The 21,593-nt window shown below is 43.9% G+C and overlaps 1 protein-coding gene across 1 annotated transcript in view; it reads left to right on the top strand.

Annotated features, from left to right (window-relative positions):
• Znf831 (zinc finger protein 831) overlaps positions 1 to 8,139 on the top strand; it is a 63,224-nt gene extending 55,085 nt beyond the window's left edge. Inside the window, exons 4-5 of the mRNA XM_035446343.1 lie at positions 6,269 to 6,426; positions 7,339 to 8,139. Of these exons, the coding sequence (XP_035302234.1) occupies positions 6,269 to 6,426; positions 7,339 to 8,139 (959 nt within the window). The remainder of the gene's footprint in view (positions 1 to 6,268; positions 6,427 to 7,338) is intronic.
• Positions 8,140 to 21,593: the final 13,454 nt, after the last annotated feature.

Raw genomic sequence — 21,593 nt, 5'->3', positions numbered from 1 at the left:
TTTTTGTTTTTTTGTTTTGTTTTGTTTTTTGCAAGCTCTGGACAAATGTGTGTAGCAAGAGCCTCTGTCCTCTCTGTCTTTCTCTGCTGGATTTGGGGCCAGGACTGTTACCCTTTTGTTTAAAAAGAAGAAAAGAGAAAGCTTTAAGCGTAGGTGAGAGACAGAGTAGAGAGGAAGCAGAGAGCGTAAAGGGGTCCTCTGTATCTGCGTGCAGACTTAGTTCCCATGGAACCTTGGGCTGACCAGGGTACTGCCTGTTCCACCAGGTAACAGGGGCGGGCCAGCATAATGCCTGAACCTTTCAAGGACAGCTTCTCCAGGGGTCTGGTCATGATGTCCCTGCACTCAGGTAGCCTCTCTGAATATGCCATTTGTTAGGGTCTTTTCTAGTCGGGACACCTTGGGAGCATCCCACACTCTTTCATTACCTTCTGCTTGGGAACCACTGTTTTACACAGACCACCTAGACTGCGTGGGTGATTTTCCTCAGGAAAATATAAGAACAACCCAGTGATGGTGCCTGGGAAGTCTTGGTTCATCCATTGGCAGTTGAATTTGATCCCACAATCAGCTTTAAAAAAAAAAAAAATTTCAAACCAGCCCTGTTCACAGAATTTGAAACCAGCTGAGAGGATCATGTGATCCAGTATGCTGGTTCACCCTGGGGAGAAGACTTGTGGGTGATGACAATGACAGGTGGTCCTAAAGTAAACGTTTTCTAGTTACACACATATAAAGAGCTTAATTGTCTAAATACTGCATATAGATGACTGTGTGTGACCCCAGTACAAAGCTAGGCCCTGCCTTTGTTGACTTCTGTGCCCACCTTGGGTATCTCACCTGCTCTGGAGCCTGGCCTCTGGGCTTGGGCCTGGCGTTCTATGGTGTTGTCCTCAGAAGGTGTTTCTGAGGTATGGAGGACTCTCCCCCTCAGACAGGTCCTCCTGCATCTCTTCTAATGACCGTCCCCCACTTTTTATGTTATTATTAGAATTAATGGAGGAGTATTAATTCTTTCTCTGAAGCTGTTAGTTAAATCACAGTTCTCTGAAATTGCTGAGAAAGAATAATTTCTCCCCATTCCTGGGTGTGTAAATCTTAAGGAGTGATGATGCTCTGCTGCAGGTATGTTGATTGCACCCTAGGGAGACACCCCCACACAAACTTTACTCAACAACAAGAGACCTTGAAAATCAGGGAGTGCTGGTCTTGGTTCACCTGGGCATTTAATGCTCGCACGTCTCTAATTACCTTTCATTACGATTGCAAAGTCCTGCCTTGATTCTGTGTTTGAAGGGTGCACTTTTGTAGAATGGACATGTTAAAAAATTTGTTTTTAAAAAAGACTCCAGGCAAGATTTTAAGCACCGTTTTGTGCTAAACACAGCCAAGGTACAGGATGTCCATGAGGGGAGCGCCTGATTGCCTTTCACCAGAGAAACTGAAGTGATGAGAACTGCCAAGAAAGTGACCTCGAAAAGAAAGGGCTCCTGATGACTGTGGGGAGAACTTTCCAAAGATCGCATTAGAACAGAAATACCAGAGGCCCCCCTCGCTAAACACACTTTTCCGGTCCTCTCTTGGGTCCCTCCTGCTGGTAGAGCTGGAGGCTGGAGCTGTTTCTGCCAGCTCTCCAACCACCCACCAGCTTCTGGGCTTCCCTTTACTTCCTGACTGCCATCAGCGTCCAACAATCGCCCATGTTTCCTGCCGAGAGGACCCAGGGCCTTCTGCCACCACATTGCACCATACCATTTCCTAAAGAGATTGCATAAACAGCAAGACATCAGTAACAGATGAAGGTATCCTCAGACAATGCACTAGGTATGCAACAGGGACTTCAAGACGATGGTAGGATAATTACATGGCTGAATAGTTCAGATTTACTAGTGACACAGCCCTGGGGACAGGCACTGCCTGGATGGTACAAATCTTTCTGTGCATAGAGGTGGGGTTCGGACATCACCTCACTGTCTGAGCATCTTCTTGCTGCAACTTCCACAGTGTTGATGGCACCTGCTTGGTGACATTTTTGTGTGTGATTATGGCTCAGTGGGTAAAGGCATTTGTCATCAAACCTGATGACCTGAGTTCCATGCTGGGACCCACACAGTAGAATGAGAGAACTGATTCCTGAAAGTTGTCCTCTGAGTCCTATATGTGCCCTGTGGTACATGTACACCCTGACAATAATGATAGCATGTTAAGAATAAAATACATCTCTGTCACCATTAGATAGTAATTTCCACGAGGGGCATCAGCCTCCCTTCCTGCTGAATGAAACCTTAGCTCTTGGAACAATATTGGCCACACTCAGTGTCCGGTCAGTATTCAACCTGAACAGTAAAGCTCAAAAATATAGACTTAAAATGGATTCAATAAATACTTGAATAAATGAGCAAATAACCATTCACAATGTGATTAGTTTTAAAGATCTGCCCAGCTTCCTTAGAAGTGATTGCTTGCTTTAATTGCCAGCACACTGTGTGTTCTTTAATGGCAGAGACACTTTTGAACAATTTAATCTCAAATCAATTATGAGTTCCAGACACGACCCCACCTTTCTGTTTATAATTTCCGCTTGCTTAGGAGTGCAGCAGGCTGATACTGGAGGTTTATGTTCTTACTTCAGATTTCTGAGTCTGTGGGCTCCACATGAATGGAATTTGGGGAGCTACTGAGACAAACCAAAAGAAATTATTCAAATTGTTCACATTTCGAGATAATGATATTTGAGTAATACATTTATTAGCATTTTAATAAGGCCTGGAAATGAGACAGCCCGAAGCAGATTTGACATTAAAGAGGCCGATAATTCCACTGTCGGTTTGTCGTGTTGTCTCTGCCTGCGTTTTCTTTTTAATTATTTTACAGTTTCTTATAGCCTTTTCAAGAGGGCTAAATTTGCCATTGCTGTAAGCGCTTAAGCAGTCTCTTCCTCCTGACGTGGCATGGCAATTATTTCTGAGAGAAATTATTAAGAGTGCGGCCTTTAATCAGGGAAAGAACACGCTGCAGAGAGCCTTGGCGAGAGAGTTCTCCTAATAAGATTCCTGTAATTGAGTGTGGGCAGTCGGGTTCCGAAGATGCATGGAGATGGTAGAATCTGTAATTCTGGAGATGGGAAAGTGATTCATAGGGTGGGGGGCTGAAGCCTAAACAGGATGGCATTTTGCACTTTAAGATCTCAGCAGAGCCTGGCTTGCTTTTTGAAAGGGGCCATCCATTTCAAAGCAACTTAGTGCCCTGCTCCAATAATCCAAATTAGTTTAACACACTTCGGTGACATTTTTTGGGCATTTTTCACAATTATTAGAGATAATTCACTTTTCTCTGTAGACTGTAGGGTTGAAAGCAAATTAAATCAATAGATTTTCTTCCTTTGCTCTCTCGGATGAGGCAGCAGTTACCAGTCAAATGTGCACACGACCTTTTCTGCTTAAGCTTAAAAACCCAAACAACCTGTTTGGAAGAAGTTTGGCCAATCTGATTATTTTCTCTATACTAATTGGCTTTGTTTCTTCATTAAATTGAATGAATTGCCTTGTCATTTTGTCATTGTTGGGATGGAGCTTGATCCACTTAGAGCGAGTGGCTGTCCTTGGCACACATGGAGCTATAGACCTGTGGGCACTGTGACAGCTTCCTGAGGAGGATGGAGCGGACCCTGAGTCAGCCCTCTTTCTCCACATTGATTTTCATTGCCCAGGCTGAGACATGGAATCTGAGCCCCTCAGGAGACCCTAGAAACCTGGGAACTGGCTCCCTCCCTCTGAAGCTTTTCTCCCTCCAGGCCAATCTTCAGGTGGTATCACCATGCATCTTTGAAAAAACAAATGTCGACCCACACTGCAAATACTAGCCTTTTCCCAAAAGGTATTTGTACTCTGAGATGAAAATCCCTGTCGACACTCCTACCTTTATTTTAGTCGTCTGCCCCGCCTACACCCTACTTCCACACTGGTGTCACTGGCCTAGCTACAGTCTCTTTGTCCCTAGATTCTTTCCTAGCTTTTGTTCTTCCTTCTTCTAGAATATTCTTTGCATGTGGACAGAGTGATCACTCTAAATGTCACTGACGGTCCCTCTCTAGTGTTTCCTTACCTTTGTGGCCAGGTTCTCTATTACCTTCTGTGTCTTGTTCTGACTACAGCAGTCCCTTATTGTCCCTCTCTGACAGATCCCCGCCCTCTGTCCTGTTGCTTCATGAGCCCTGTACCACCTGAAACTCTTCTCCGTCACAGATCCCTTGTCCTCATGAGAGCAGACTCACTTGAGGGCCAGATTTGTCTGGGTTGTGTTGTCTCTGAGTTCTTGGGTAGTGCAGTGCCTGCTTCCTTTGCTGAAGACCCAGGTCACATTTGCTGAACAGAGGAGGCCCAGCAGAAGCTGGCTGCTTCATCACTGACAACACTGTCACATGGTTGATCACTGAGGTGGTGTTGAAGGGAAACCCATCACCTTCTAAACCTTTGTGCTTCTCCGTTCGTTTTCAAAGCTGGTTTGTTCAGGATTAGTGTACACAGTAAACCTAGCTGATAACTGTGGAGATAGAAGACATTTTTTAGATTTTCGTGCTTAAATATAAGAGATGGCATATTTCTACATACCGTGTTTGCTTTTAGGAGCCCAGGAAAATTTAGACATCTAATGGGTTTGTAATACTCATGGCCATAGGAGATGATTTGGGGAGGTGACAGCAAGTGTGGAGACCAGAGGACATCAGGTGCCATCTACCTGTTTTATTTTCAGATAGAGATTTCCCCTGGCCCGGGACTCACTCATTGGACTAGGCTAGCCAGCCAGCAAGACCCTCCCCCGGTGTAGGGATTACAAGGGCATAAGATTGTACCCAGCATTGGTTTTATGCCTCTAATTGACATGTGATCAGATGACCCTACAATAGTGGGGCCTGCAGTGGAAAAACTACCTGTGAAGACCATCCATTTGTCATCACCATCACTTCTTTCCTGTCTTTTCCTTCCTTCATTCTCCCCTCCTTCAGTTTTCTTCTGCCTCCCTCTCTCCCTCCCTCCCTTACTTCCATTTTATTAAATAGGAAAAGAGAACCCACAACATTTACTACAAGCTTAAGGCATGAGTTTTAGCTTGTCCAGAGAGAAATCAAGTGTTAGACAGTTGGGGTGTCTAGGGAGTGATTTTAATATGTTTGTAGAAAGGTAAACGGAGAGGTGGTAGGGACCTCAAAACTTATTAACTCCAAGGAAAACAATTTTGTTTTTTTTGAAAAAAGGCAATGCAGTCTTAGTGTTCAACACAGCTCAGTGGTGACAGGTGTGTGCCTGGCTCAGCATAGCCACCTAAACAAGGCATGGAGTCAGGGATATTCATGGGAAGGTCAAGCTGATGGAGCATGACAAGTGTGCTGTGTGCAAGGGAGGGAGGGTATTAGAGGATAGCTACTCTCTTCTGGCCTTGAAGGAGGTCATAGGTCAGCCTGTAAGCATAGAAGCAGGAGAGAGAGAGATGAATCTCAGAAGACTCCAAAGTAAAAAAAAAAAAATTATGGCAGGGTAGGCAAGGGTTGCTAGCTTTTCTAATAAGTAGAAAGGTTTGAGGTTTTCAAACTCTGTGCATGTATATATTTAATCAAAATAAGAGCATATTTGACAGTGTGCCCAGTGCATCTTCCAGGGATCCAGGCGTTCTAGAGTGACTTTTTTCCAACTCATCTCATAATGCAGTCTACCTTCTTGGAAAGGACTACCCTATGGTGCTTTTGGCCTGATTGTAGGTTCCTGTGAGGAAATAGAGGAGAGAGTAAGGGGGGAAAGGGGGAGCAGGTGTGAGGGGCTATTCTGTCTCTTCCTTTCCCACATAGAGACAACTGCCACAGCAAATTACAGCGTCCTAGGTACCCACCTCCCTCCCTGATGCCTGGCAGGTACTCTGGTAGAGACCAAGACATGTCGTCACCAAGGTGTTCTCACCTGGGGTCTAGCAAGTCTTTAATCTTGCTATCTAGCTCCAGGGCTAGGGGATTCAAAGTGATCTAAAATTAACACAAAGAAGCCCAGATGGAGGATGACTCTGTGGTGAGAATAGACACCATGACGATGAACACTATTTTCAATGTATAAGGTTATAGAGTCATCAACTTGGCAGCTTGGTTTTTATCATTTCCTTCCTTGGAGGAGGTGGAGAAAATGCATTTGGCTGAGTGTGAATTGGAGGTAACCAGAGTTCTGTACACACTGTGTGAGCTGGCTCACTTCATGATGATATATATATATGTCCCCTCTTTCAGGTCTAAGTCTGCAAGTAGAGTCATCTTGTCCCAGCACAGACTTGCCTGCTGGTCATGGGAACAAAGAGAAGCAAGGTGACTGTCCACAAACTTCAGAACCCATCTCTCCTGGCACAAGCTCAAAATTCATCTTGGAAAGAGACAATTTGACTCTGAAGGTGAGAACCACCATTCCGAAGTACCAATATCTACCTGTCACCTAGACTTACACCTCTATGTCCATATCACTGTCTGTGTGGTAAAATTCCCTGTTCTCCTTCTAGGGTTCCCCGGAACATAATACCAGACCAAAAAAACAAACAAACAAACAAAAAAACAAAAAACAAAACAAAAAACAAAAAACCCAAACATTCTACACCAAAAAATTGGTCAACTCGGAGCTAGAGAGGTGGTTCAGTCAAGAAAACACTTGCTGTTCAAGTGTGAGGAACTGAGTCCAATTCCCCAGTGCCCACATCAAAGCTGGATGCATATCTTGAGGGTCTGTAACCTCAGCATGCCTACAGGGAGATGGGAGATGAAGACAGGAAAACCCCTAAAAGTTCTGGAGCCAGCTAGCCTGGCGTATTCAGTGAAAAACAACCAAGAGAGCTTGTTGTTGAGCAGGAGGAAGGCTGACTCACACCAGAGGCTACCCTCTGACTTTCATGTCACACACAGAATTGGTCGACTTTTGTTGTGAAACTGTTGGTTTGTTTTCTTGAAAACCTCAAGTCTGTGTGGCTAAGGACCCCTAGAAGAAAGATGCTAGCAGATGTTGGGTGTCACCACAGCGTGAAAGCACCCTAGTTGGACCAGGAGACAGGAAGTGTGGGACCAGCTGGGTAATGGAGTTGTTTGGCTTTACACAGAGACCTATGTTGTATCAATCAGGAGCTTGGCTGGGGTTAATGGGCTGATTAGTTATTAATGGAAACTCATTGAGGACATCATATTGAGGTTCACGCTCAGGGAGGAGTTGCTGGGACCTCAAGACCTTGCTTTCCATTGTGGACTGTGTTTCTGACCACAGTTTTCTTTATGCCAATTAACCTTTCCCCCTATTTCTTTTCCTTTGCACTTTGTTGTAGGAGGCTTCTCCATCTGCTGGTGAGCATAATGACTGTTTTCCGGAGAAGGAGCATGCCAGTGGGTCAGGGCTGTCTCTGCAATCCAATGCATACATGGCCGTGTTTCAGGAAGGTCCTCCGCCCGAGGGCAAGAGTTTTGATGTGGAGCCCCCAGAGACTCTGCTGCTGCCTTCCCAGGATCCAGTCTCCATGGTTTCCAACCTGTGCATCTCCCCAGATGTTTCAGAGCCACCTCTGTCCTTTAGATCTAAAGGAACATTTCCCCACCAAGACCTTGCTACTTCTGTGGCTGCCATCTGTGTTTCTGTGGGGACACGAACAGGACACAAAACCCTGGGGGTTCTTAGTGCAGAGGAGACTCTGGCACAGAGCTCACCAGATAGAAGAGCCATACCAGAAAGCATAGCACCGGCACTTCTGCCAGGGAGATCTTCACCTGGTAAAAGATCACCTGGAAAAAAACATTTAGAAATACCACAGTCAGGCCCAAGTTCAACCAGTTCACACCAGGAGGATGTGAGACCCCAGACAGATTTTCCTTCCTGGGGCCAATATGGACATGGGGAAGTGGCCGTCCAGTGGGCTGCTTCAGGAAGTGAGAGTAGGGCATGTCACAATGAAGGGTCACTCACCCCCAAGAGTGTCATGGCTCCTTCTGACCAAGGGCAGCCCTCAGAAATTTCTGAAGCCCCCTTGAGATCCCTCCGAAAGAGGAGTTTGGAAGGAATGAGAAAGCAGACTCGGGTGGAGTTCAGTGACACCAGCAGCGATGACGAAGACAGACTGGTCATAGAGGTGTGATATGCTTCCAGGGGCCCTCTGGGATGACATCACCATGTGTAATGGGCACCGAACTCTTCAACACATCCACAGACTATGAAAGCCATCTGAGATTCCTTCAAGCCAGCTCTAACCAACTCCGTGCCCAGATCCAGCCATACCTTTCTTTAGTTTCTTTCAGACAGACTTTGGACTCTTCCACATTCACCTGGAAGAGTCAAGGTGGCCAGAGGTACAATCTCAAGAGGCTCAGCACAGACAGCTCCAACTTGATGCAGTAGTAAGTACTGCCTCATCCAGTAAAATGACACTAACTGGAAGAGCCATATGTGACGTTGTTCTTGACCAGCGAGATCCCACAGGGTCAAGCCCCTGACATTTCCATCACTAAGTGAAGAATGCCAGGCACACCTGGGGTCACTGGGGTGGCTGGAGGGAAATGGTTGGGGTGTGAACTGGGCGAACTTTGGAGACGAAATCCAGATGCATTCAAAAGCTGGTCAGGGCCAGCCATCCCAATGGACAGTGTAAATACACATTACAATGCCTAAGGCCCTTTATATGTTGCACAAATGGTCAACACTTGTTTCTGGTCCAATAATACAAGCACGTATGGCCCTTGTACCTGGTGCCTTTTCTGTGAGAGACCCCTCCACTACCACCAAAAAAAAAAAAAAAAAAAAAAAAAAAAAAAGCCTCGTGGTTTTTGTTTTTTCTTTTTTTAGATCTTGCAAAGGAACATTGCATTAAGTCAGTAAGATAGTCACTGTAGTGAGTCATTTTTTTTAAAAAGGGGGGAAATTCACTTATTTCCCTCTGATTATTTTTGTCATATTGGGCTCTGAGCAATTTCAATTAGAGGGTTACATTTTTAGTAATCGGTACAGGTTGAAGTGATGCCTTTTCCTCATGATGGCGTCTTTCAGGTTTGCTCTAGAAGCTTCCAGGACGTAGAACTAATTGGAGTTTTGACGCTGTTTCACATCTTGGTAATTTATTTTGGGGACCTGGTGTTATTTTGCTGTCAAATTAAATCAGCCTTTGTTTTGCGAATTTCAGAGTGGCACAGATCAAATCCCCCACTCTTCCAAGCTGGCACACCCCTGCACAGAGGCAAATAGGTCTGTGTCAGTCAGCTCTCTACGCAGGCCCCAGGCTCCCAGACTCCCCCTCCTTCCCCTTAAATGGGAGAGGGAAACTTCAAGAAGTTTACACTGCTCATTCCTCTACGATTTTCTACTTGCCTTGGTATGATTTTGTACAATTTGTGATTTCTAGCCACACTTTTGGCTTTACTCCAAGGTAATGATTCCCACGTGACATCTTGTGCTCCTGGGCAAGGCAGCCATGAGAAGTATCTCCCACTGGCAAGCATAGTTTCCTAAGTCCTGACCCTCGAGGAAGTATGGTCTGACTTGCAGCATTTTCTTTTTTTTTTTTCTCTTTTTTTTTTTTTTTTTGTTTTTTTGAGACAGGGTTTCTCTGTGGCTTTGGAGGCTGTCCTGGAACTAGCTCTTGTAGACCAGGCTGGTCTCGAACTCACAGAGATCCGCCTGCCTTTGCCTCCCGAGTGCTGGGATTAAAGGCGTGCGCCACCAACACCCGGGCAGACTTGCAGCATTTTCATGTAACCTTTGCAGCTTTGCTCATTATTCACAGAGAACTTCAACGTGGTAGCAAGAACGGCTTCCTCATACAAGGCACCTAAGTCTGTGGCCATCACACGGGTGTTCAGCCTGGCCAACAGGAGTTGAAAAGAGTAGACACTGCTTCTGTAAACTTCTTAAAGCAAATGGTATTGATGTGGTGATTGCTGCCCTTGGGATGGCCCATGCATGCCTGAGAAGTCAGAGGAGGAAGCTGACAGAGCCCCGTGGAAGAGGGCCATGGTCCTGGACCTCAGTGATGGCTGCCTCTGTGCGAGCTTCCCTGGATGAGAGTGAGGCTCTGCCTCTTCTGGGCCACCATAGCCAGCTGCTACCCCCAAGCCTATATCCGACATTGTGAAATATTGTTTCCATCTCTTTAAACCCCTGTGTCTATTACAAAGACAGAAGGATTGCCAGGCCCACTGCCTCACCTGGCCATTTAGTGAATGCCAATCTTTCCAGGACTCCTTTACTTTAAATCAACATGAATTTGTGAACCTTGTATTTCAATAGAGTTTTTAAAAAAATCAAAGAATGACCTTGGGAGGAGCTAGCTGCTGAAAAACACCCTAAAGTAAGGTATTGTTTGGTTTGGTTTTAATGGGGAGTCCTTTTTGGAATTGGTTTTTACAAATCTAATTTTCTTAAGGCAAAATATGATCATAAGAAAATTGTAACAAAACGTTTACCCATAAAACCCAAAACTCAGCTTGAGTTTATTAAAATAAAATTCTGGTATTACCAACTGACCATTGCGGCAGTTTGTCAACACTACAAGTGCACATCACGTGATGCCAGTTCAGGGAAACACATCTGCTTTCAGGGCTGAGGATGTAGCTCGGTGGTATAGTGCCTGCCTGGCATGCTGAGCTGGGTTCAGTTCCCAGCACCACACATGAAGAAACGTTTCACCGCAAGTCCAGGGCATTCTTTGCCAGTACTGCTCCTCCTGAGCACCTTCGCGTAAGAGTTTTACCTTCCGGCAGGCAGACTAGCTCCAGGGGCACCTGCAGGGACTGTGAGAAAGAGGGATCCAGTTTCTTTGCCATTGCTCGTGGTACCTGTCACTGGCCGTTGACTGTCCTTACCTTGTGTGCCTGGCCACATTTTGAGATGCACAGAGGAACGAGATCTCACCTCTCCACTTGGCCGTCTCTTAAAGATTTGTGAGTGTGGTGCCCATTCTGCCCCCCTTGTTGTAAAGTGCCACCGGAACAGCTCCTCCCTTCTGTTAAGTCAAAGCTTGACATTTCAGAGAAAGCTAAGACCCGAGACTGAGCAAGACCCAAGGCTCACAGTAACCAAGGCAATCTGTGGTTTGTTTTCAAAGTGGTGGGGGAGCAGAGAAAGAGGGAGGGAAGGGAAGGAGAGACAGAGAGACAGAGAAAGAGGGATGGGAGAGAGGGAGGGAGAGAGGGATGAGAGAGACATAGACAGAGAGGCACACACACACACACTACACATACAGACCTGGATTTTAATGAAAGCATGGCCAACAACTTAGTGGGTAACTTAGAACCAACGGGAACTTCCCTTTCCTAGATGCTACTTTCTAAAGCCTGGGTCTGAAGGAAGCTTTGCTTTGCAGCAGTTCGGTGTGACCATTGGCCTCAGCATGAAAGATAAATGATTCTCAGTCTCATGCCAAAAAGTATTTCCTTGCACTTACATCCATTACTTAGAATGATAGCATCATTCATCCCCCCCCAAGCATAGAAATTTGCATTTTGCACAAAATTTGCCTGGTACAGCAGATTTTTATAGTTACGGGAATGTGTGGCTGCTCAGCTCCCTGGATGCCATTTAATAGGTAGGAAGGAAAATGGCCCACCTGGCTGTGGGGTGGGCAGAGTCCTACTGCTTCGGCAAGAGGGGCCTGTGTGTTTTTCTTTACCCTGGTTGCTAGTTCTCAGTTCAAGAAGCACTGGCTTTGGAAACACTACATTTGTCTGTCTCTTTTTAAAACTCATTAAACATAGATGTCAGGATCTGGAACCATCTTGAGTGCTAAATTTCAGACCTTGTGTGTGTCGTCTCCATACTTTGCACTGATGCAGTAATATGCACAGTTTGTTCTGAGGGATGTACAAACATGAATGTATTGTGTCACCGTGGGGAGAAGGAGCCAGGAAGAAGTCAGTCCTGGCCACTGGGAGCACTAGAGAGTGGCTCACTTGCTCACACAGGCAGACAGCTCTGTTGGGCTCACTGCTCTACCTTTGTTCATGATAGGGAAGCTCTTGGCTTCTTGTTGAGGAATGCTTCTCCTTCTTTATATGGTTAAATTATTTTGTTTTGATAAAAATAAAACTTGAAAATGGAAATGTCTTGTGTGATTTATTAATTTTAACCCAAACAACCCACCATAAACAAAACTTCCTGTAAGGTTTAATTCCTGATCATTCCCAACCCATTAAGCAGACACTCTCTGTCTGCCATATTGGAATTCCATTCCAGCCCACGAAAGGGTGAGATAATGGCAAATTCCTCAATTTTCTTGTGCTGTTACTTGGCCCCATGTGCCTCATTTGTCATACGACCTGCCTTAATTTATAGTTTTTAACTTAGAAATGCTTTTAAACATTCTTAAATGTAGCTAAACTTTGAAACCACATGAGAGTACTATCCACAGTGTAATAATCCAAAACTTTCCCCCTTGGAATTAATGTTTCTTGGAAGCTGAATGTTATTCATCAAGAAAGAAAACATTTATACATCCAAATCGTACCTCTTTATGAAGACAGCATATGTGTTCATCGCAAGAATCTTTTCCAACCCTCTGCACACACAGCTTCGTGAAGTAAATCGGTCTCATGTTTTGGAAAACACAGTGTGAGTGGCTACTTGGAACACATGTACTAATTGGTGGCTTTTAACTGGTTATTTCCTAACTCCTCAAACTCTGGTTGTAAGAAATTAGAAAACCAATGGTAAGAAAATCATTGATTTTCAAACTTCAGTCACTTAAAAACCCTTTCAATGTTTTTTGGTCATGTTTCAAAACAGCACTCATGGGTATATTATTTTCTTAATCTTTTTGTTTAAAAAAATCTCTTCAATACAGGGGAGATTGTTGCTCTAAGCAACAATGTCTGTGAAATATCTCATTTAGTGTAATAGTGATGAATCTGTTCTAATATACATTTAAACACAAAAATCATTAAAACCTTTCATCCATGTGCCACTTAAATATCATTTTTATGCCACCATTTGGTGTGTTTTTTTACACTTGGGGAAACACAGAGATAATCTAAAAGGTATAGGTGCAGTTAGAGAAACTATGCTTAGTTTCTGGCCTTACCTTTTTTTTCTTCAAGAGACTGAAATTGATAACCTTATGTGAAACTGGAAATATACAAGTGAGTTTTCTCCATCAAAATTTACACCTGGGGGGCTGGAGAAATGGCTCAGCAGTTAAGAGTGCTATATTGGTTTTGTAGAGGACCTGAATTCAATTCCCAGCACCCACATTGAATGACTCACTATTGTCCATAACTCCAGCTCCAGGGAAGAAACAGTGATCTATTATGGCCTCTGTTGGCATCTGTACTCATATGCATACACAGCCCCTTTGCATGTAATTCAAACTAAATAAGTAAAGAAATGGGTATTATAACACATGCCTTTAATCCCACCACACAGGAGAAAGAGGCGGCCAGCTAGATAGGGTACAGAGTGATAACCTTATCTCAAAAAAAAAAAAAAAACCTGATTTTCCTTGTGGTCCATTATTATCTTTTTTGGAGGTATGTGTGGCTAGGGGATAACCTACTACTGTTGTTCTGCTAAATGAACAGAGTAACAAAATAACTGCTAATGACACATTGTTACACCCATAGATCAAGGCACCCCTCTTCCCTCATGAGAGAAGCTTCTTGCAGTAGACGGCAATTAATTCAGAGTGCCACAACTGGACAATGTCCAGAGACTGAAAGACTTTGGAGTATTCAGCCCAAAATGGGATGTCTTTATAAAGCACCCCCGAGCCCCCCACCAAGGCTCAGGGGTCTATGCATCAGAAGAGTTAGGATGATTGTAAATGATCCAGAGGTGGAGGATGACTCCAAGGAGACAGCATCTTCCAGATACAAGAGGGCTGATGCACACATAAATCCACGGGTTCAAACAAGACAAAATGCCAGCATGGATAAGGAGACGTGGAGGGAAAGTTCCACTTAGAAGTTATTTACAATTGATAGTTGCTGGGAGAGGAGTAAACAGTTTTCTCCAATAGTGGTTTGAATGAAAACGGCCCCCTTAGGCCCCATAGCATATATTTGAATGCTATTTCAAATATATGGCAGTATTTGAAAGGATTAGTAAGTATGGCTTTGTTGGAGTACATGTGATCTTCTTGGAGAAAGTGTGCAACAGACCCAGGGGTTCACTCTCTCTCTCTCTCTCTCTCTCTCTCTCTCTCTCTCTCTCTCTCTCTCTCCTTTACCAAGCACCCCACATGCATGCTACCATTTTCCCATCATGACGATTACAAACTAAGCCCCTGAAAGTGAAGTCCGGACACCCCTGTCTTGCTTTCCTTTACAAGAGTTGCCATGGCATGGTGTCTCTTCACAACAATAAAATAGTGACTGTTTTCATAGTCAGGATTTCTACTGCTGTGATTAAACACCATGACCAAAAAGCAATTTGGGGAGGAAAGGGTTTGATTGACTTGCACTTCCAGATCATAGTCCATCATTAGAGGAAGTCAGGACAGGAACTCAAACAGGACAGGAACCTGGAGACAAGAGCTGATGCAGATCTCCTGAGCAAATTGGGAGCATGGGGGGAGGGGAGAGGGAGTTAGGAGAAAGAGAAGGGGAGAAGAGGAGGAGAGAAGGACATGAGGCAGCAGGAAGATTGAGTTGGAGGAAGAATAGAGGAGAGCAAGAAAAGAAATACCATAATAGAGGAGCCATTATAGGTTTAAGGAGAAATCTGGCACTAGGGAAATGTCCAGAGGTCTACACGGATGACACCAATTAACAATCTAAGCAATAGTGGAGAGTCTACCTTAAATGCCCTTCCCCGATAATGAGATTGATGACTACCTTATAAGCCATCCTAGAGCCTTCATCTAGTAGCTGATGGAAGCAGAAACAGACACCCACAGCTAAACACTGAGCCGAAATCTTGGAATCCAGTTGCAGAGAGGGAGGAGTGATGAGCAAAGGAGTCAAGACCAGGCTGGATAAACCCACAGAAACAGCTGACCTGAACAATGGGGAGCTCATGGACCCCAGACTGACAGCTGGGGAAACCAGCATAGGACTGATCCAGACCCTCTGAGTGAGGATGTCAGTTAGGAGCTCTGGGCAGTCTATGGGGCCTCTGGCAGTGGATTAGTATTTATCCCTAGTACACAAATGGACTTTGGGAGCCCATTCCCCAAAGAGGGATACTCAGCCTAGACACACGAGGGAGGACATAGGAGATGCTCCAAATGATAGGACAGACTTTGAAGATCCTCATGGAAGGCCTCACCCTCCCTGGGGAACAGAAAAGGGATGAGATAGGGGGATGATGGGAGGCAAGGGAGGAGGGGAGGGAGAGGGAACTGGGATTGACATGTAAAACAAGCTTGTTTCTAATTTAAATTTAAAAAGGGGAGAGAGGAAAGAGCTGATACAGAGCCATGGAGGGGTGCTGCTTACTGGCTTGCTCCCTATTGCTTGCTCAGCCTGCTTTCTTGTAGAACCCAGGACCAACAGCCCAGGGACCAGATCACCCACAACTTACAAGGCCCTCTGCCATCAATTACTTATTAAGAAAATGCCCTAAGGCCTACCTACAGCCTGATCTTATTGAGGAACTTTCTTTTCTCTTTCTTTTCTTAAATTTTTTTGAGACAGGGTTTCTCTGTGTAGCTCTGGCTGCCCTGGAACTCACTCTGTAGACCAGGGTGGCCTTGAACTCACAGAGTTTGTCCTGCCTCTGCCTCCTGAGTTCTGGGCTTAAAGGCATGGCCCACCATTGCCTGGCTGGGAATTTTCTTAATTGAGGTTCCTTTCTCTCAGATGACTTTAGCTTGTGTCAAGTTGACATAAATCCCTCCGGCACTGCGATTAAGAAACAGCATCACTGGGCATACCAATCACACTCCAGGGCAGGCCCCATGCTCAGGAGAAGTTGGTCAATGCAAAATGCACACCACAGTTTTTTTGTGTGTGATTTTTGTTTCATTTTGATATTTTTTTTGTTTTTAGGGGTTTGAGTTTGTTTTGTTTGTTTGTTTGTTTGTTTGTTTTGGACAGGAAGGGAGGTGAGGAGAATCTCGGAGGAGTTGGAAAAAAGAAAAGAATACAATCAAAATATATTGAATAACAGATTATTTAAAAGGCCAACAGGTGAACTGCAGGTCTCCACCTCTCCCTGCATTCCTCCAATTCCAATCCCCTGGTCTCGTCTCCAGCTCTGCAGATCACCTGCTGCAGCCACTGTCACCACCCCGTTCCCCATCTCCAGTGGATCCCACAGAGCTCTCCCTCTAAACCCCCCACATTGCTTTACCCCAGCCCCCAGCTCCTAAAGGTTTTCCCTGGGGACCCACAGGCACTCTGGCCAGGGAGTGAGGCGGGATTACAGTGGATCTTTATTAATAAAACTCCTCCTTCTCTCCTCCAAATTCAGCCCCCACTCTCACCCCATCTTGGTAGCAGGCCTCTCTGTCTTCTCTGCCCCCGTCTCCAGCAGACAATGCAAATCTTCCCCTTCCATCTTCCTCTCCACTCATCCTGCCATTACAGCTCCCCAACTCCAGCACGAAATCCCCGGGAACCCACCAGCCACGCCTATCAGAGGAGCAAGCAGGTGGGTGAAGCAGATAGGGCAGCCTGGGCTCTTCACTCTCCTTCCTATCCTCCAAATCCCCCAGTCTCACCCCAGCTCTTTGGCTGGCTGCCTCTTGTGGCTACTCCCCACTCTCTGCCCCAATTCCCAGGGGACTAAACAGGTCCTGATGTAACACTTTGCTGTCCTCCCTCCTATGGGCCCATTTGTCCCTCTCCTAGCCCCATTCCCATTCCTAAATGTCAGCTGCCAATACCTAGAAACACATTTTACCTGGACCCCCACCCTAGTGGCCACACCTATCAAGAGCCCAGAATTCCTACTAGAATGTCTCCACAACCCTCCCAAAGCTCTGAGAAAAGCAACATAGCTGACACACAAGACAAGGGCTTCAAAACAGCCTTTATGAATAGTATAGAGGTCATTAAAGAGGAAATGAATAAATCTCTTAAAGAAATCTGTGAAGAAACAGACAAACAGTTGGGGGGAAAGGAATACAACAGTCCAGGAACTGAAAGTAGAAATAGAATCAATAAAGAAAACACAAACTGAGGGAAATCTAGAAATGAGAAATTGAGGAACTCAAAGGGACCCTCAGAGAAAAGCCTTACCAATAGAATACAGGAAATGGAAGGGAACATCTCAGGATTTGAAGATACTGTAGAAGAAATGAATAGCTTGGTTGAAGAAAATATTAAATCTAAAAAATTCTGGCACATTATATACATGAAACCTGGTACAAGATGAAAAGATCAAATCTAAGAATATGTAGAAATAGAGGAAGGAGAGGAAACCCAGGCCAAAGGCACAGAAAGTACCCTCAACAAAATCATAGAAGAAAATTTTCCTGACTTAAAGAACAAGATACCTGTTAAGGTACATGAAACATACACAACACTAGATAGACTGGATCAGAAAAAGGAAGTTACCCTGATACATAACAATCAAAACATTAAACATATAGAAAGAAAGAATATTGAAAGCTGCAAAGGAAAGAGACCAAGTAACATAAAGGCAGACCTATTAGAACAACATCTGACTTCTTAATAGAGACTCTAAAAGCCAGAAGGGCCTGGACAGATGTTCTATAGACTGCAAGAGACCACAGATTCGAGCCCAGACTTCTACACCCAACAAAACTGTCACAACAGGAGCAAATAAGACATGCCGTCATAAGACCAAATTTAAGCAATATCTATAAATCTAGCCCTACAGAAGATGCTAGGAGGAAATCTCCAACCTGAAGAGGTTAGCCACATTCAAGAAAATACAATGGATAAATAATCCCAGACAAGAAAATCAAAAGAGAGAACACACACACACACACACACACACACACACACACACACACACCATAAAAACAAAGTAATAGGAATTAACAATCATTGGTCATTGATATCTCTCAACATCAATGGTCTCAACTCCCCCAATAAAAGGACACAGAGTGACAGAATGGATGTGAAAACAGGATCTATCCTTCTTCTGCATCCAAGAAACACATTTCAATATCAAGGAAAGACATCACTTCAGGCCAAAGGTCTGGAAAAGGTATAGCAAGCAAATGGACCTAAGAAACAAGTTGGTATAGCCATTTTAATATCTGACAAAATAAGCCCAATTTAACCAAAAGAGATGGTGAAGGACGCTACATATGCATGAAAGGAAAACTCCACCCTAAACATGAATGCACCAGACACAAGGACACCACTTATAAAATATTTACCTTCACACGCTGATAGTGGGAGACTTAAATATCCCACTCTTGTCATGCAGACAAAAAATAGAGAAAGGCTAGGGCTGATGTCATAAACCAAATAGATATAACAGGTATTACACAATGCTTCACCCAAACACAAAAGAATATATGTTCTTCATATGGAACTTTCTACAAAATTGACCATATATTGGAACACAAAGCAAGTCTCACTAGGTACAAGAAAACCAAAATAACCTCCCTGTATCCTATCAGACAACTGCAGATTAAAACTGGATAATAACAACAACTGAAAGTTTATTAACTCAGGGAAACCAAATAACTCATTAACTCAGAAGGCAGAGGCAGGCATATTTCTCTGAGTTTGAAGCCAGCCTGGTCTACAAAGCAAGTTCTAGGACAACAATGGCTGCTACACAGAGAAGCCCTGTTTAGAAAAACCAGATTAATGATTTTCTAGAGTTGAATGAAAAGAAAAACATGACACACCCAGACTGATGGGACACAATGAAGGCAGTTCTAAGATGCAAGTTCATAGAACTAAATGCCTACATTAAAAAAACAAACTAGGAAGGTCTCATGTCAGTGAGTTAGCAGGACACCTGAAGATCTGGGACATAAGGAAGAACTAACATCCTAAAGGAGAAGATGGCAAGAAAGAAGCAACTGAAATCAATAAAATAGAAACAAAAAAAAATTTACAAAGAATCAATGAAACTGAGTTGGTTTCTGAGAATTCAACAAGACTGACAAACTCTTATCCAAATTAACTAGAAGGCAGAGAAATAATACTCAAATTAACAAATTAGAAATGAAAAGGGCAACATAACAACAGACACTAAGGAAATCCAGAGAATTATAAGGACATATTTTAAAACCTTATACTCCACAAAATTGGAAACTCTAAAAGAAACCACTTACTAAAGTTAAATCAAGAACACATAAGCAAGTTAAACAGACCTATAACCCCTAGTGAAATAGAAACAATAACTAAAAGTCTATCAACCAAAAATAAAAGCCCAGGACCAGATGGTTTTAGCACAGAATTCTACCAGACTTTCAAAGAAGAGTTAATGCCACTACTCCTCAAATTATTCCACAAAACAGAAACAGAGGGTACATTGTCCATTTCATTTTATGAGGCCACGGTAACCCTGAAACCCAAACCACATAAAGCCCCAACAAAGAAAGAGAATTACAGATCAATTTCCCTTATGAACATTGATGCAAAAATACCCAATAAGATACTTGCAAACTGAACCCAAGAACACATCAAATAGATAATCTACCCTGGTCAAGTAGGTTTTATCGAAGAGGTTCAAGGGTGGTTCAACATTTTTAACTGACAAATACAACCCACCACATAAACCAGCCGAAAGACAAATCCACATGATCATTTCATTAGATGTAAAAAATACACTTGACAAAATTCAACACCTTTTCAAGATGAAATTTCTGGACAGAATAGGGATACAACTAACACACTTCAACATAATAAAGGCAGTTTACCCAAAGCCCAAAGTCAACATCAACGTAAATGGAGAGAAATTCAAAGTAATTCCATTAATATCAGGAACAAGACAACGTTGTCCACTCTCTCCATACTTATTCAATAATAGTACTTGAAGTCTTCTTAGCTCGAGCAATAAGGTAACCCAAGGAGATAAAGGGGTTACAAATTAGAAAGGAAGAAGTCCAAGTATATTTGTAGATGACATGGTAATATGCATAAGTGACCCTAAAAATTCCACTGGGAAGCTCCTACAGTTGATAAACACTTTCAACAAACAAGATGGACCCAAAATTAACCCATGAGAATCAGTAGCACCCTCCCATACACAAATGACAAACACACTGAGAAAGAAATAACGGAAACAATACCTTTCACAACAGCCTCTGTACCAGTGTGTCAACCTGACCCAACCAAAGTCATCAGAGAGGAAGGAGCCTCAAGGAAATGCCTCCTTGAGATCCAGCTGTCAGACATTTTCTTAGTTAGAGACCAATGGGGGAGGGCCCAGCCTATGGTGGGTGGCACATCCCTGGGCTGGTGGTCCTGGGTTCTATAAGAGAGCAGGTTGAGCAAGCTAGAGAAAGCAAGCCAATAAGCAGCTCCCCTCCATGGCCTATGCATCAGTTCCTGCCTCCAGGATGCTGCCCTGTTTGAGTTCCTGTCTTGACTTCTTTCAGTGATGAAGAGCAATGCTAAAGTGTAAGTCAAATAAATGCTTTCCTCCCCAACTTGCTTTTTGATCATAACCTTTCATTACAGCAACATAAATCCAACTAAGACAGCCTCATATAATGTAAAATATCCAGGGGTAAGTCAAGCCAAACAAGTAAAAGACTTGTATGATTAAAACTTTAAGACACTGAAGAAAGAAATTGAAGAAGATATCAGAAGATGGAAGGATTTCCTCTGTTTGTGGGTCAATGGGATTAGCATAGTAAAAATGGCCATCCTAACAAAAGCGAAAACAAAAGCAGACTCAGTGCATCCCCATCGAGATCCCAGCACATTCTTAACAGATCCTGAAAGGACAATTTTCAGCTTCATATGGAAAAACAAAAAACCAGAATAATTTTTAAAATCCCTAGAATATTACATATAGGAAAGAAATCTAATCGAACTGGCCAAATAGCTGGGGAGATGGAGCCCCAACTGGCTCTATCTTGTCACCAAATGAAGCTTCCTGTACTGGATTGGGTTACATACAATTGAGTTGCACAATGGGGTCCCATTGGAATCCCCAAACAACCCAGCCTATTGCCAAGACTATAAGTTGCTCTCCACAAACTGTCTGTAGGGCCCATTTCTGAAGACAATACCTGCACAAGTCACTGAACAGGGAGGCTTCAAGCTGGTGCCTGCATTAGAGCTTTCACCTCTAGTGTCTTGGTTATAGGACGGTACTCTGCACACTCTTAAAAGGGAAACATAAACAGCAAGCAGTTACATACTTCTGATCTACAGTGCTGCCCTGCCTGCATGACATATTACTGCAGAGGTGGTACAAAGCCCGTGGGAGTAACCAACCCATACCTAACTTGACGTAAGTCCCACTCCAAGAGACGGAACCATACCTAACAATGTTTGGATGGCCAAGAACCTGAGACTAGCTAGCCCAAGGACCTAGGGTAAAACCAAATACTATTGTTCCCCCCCAATCCCAAACCCCAAACCCCATGTAACAATAAAATGGCTCTTAATGACATTCTGCTATACTCATAGATCAGTGCCTCGCTCACCCATCATCAGAGAGGCTTCCTCCTGCAGCAGATGGGAACAAACACGGAGACCCACAGTCAGACCTTATGCAGAG

This window comes from Cricetulus griseus, chromosome 6 (assembly GCF_003668045.3).
Source record: "Cricetulus griseus strain 17A/GY chromosome 6, alternate assembly CriGri-PICRH-1.0, whole genome shotgun sequence".
Classification (NCBI taxonomy): domain Eukaryota; kingdom Metazoa; phylum Chordata; class Mammalia; order Rodentia; family Cricetidae; genus Cricetulus; species Cricetulus griseus.
Note: the sequence above shows the minus strand (reverse complement) of the source record. Positions and strands in the feature narration are given on the sequence as shown.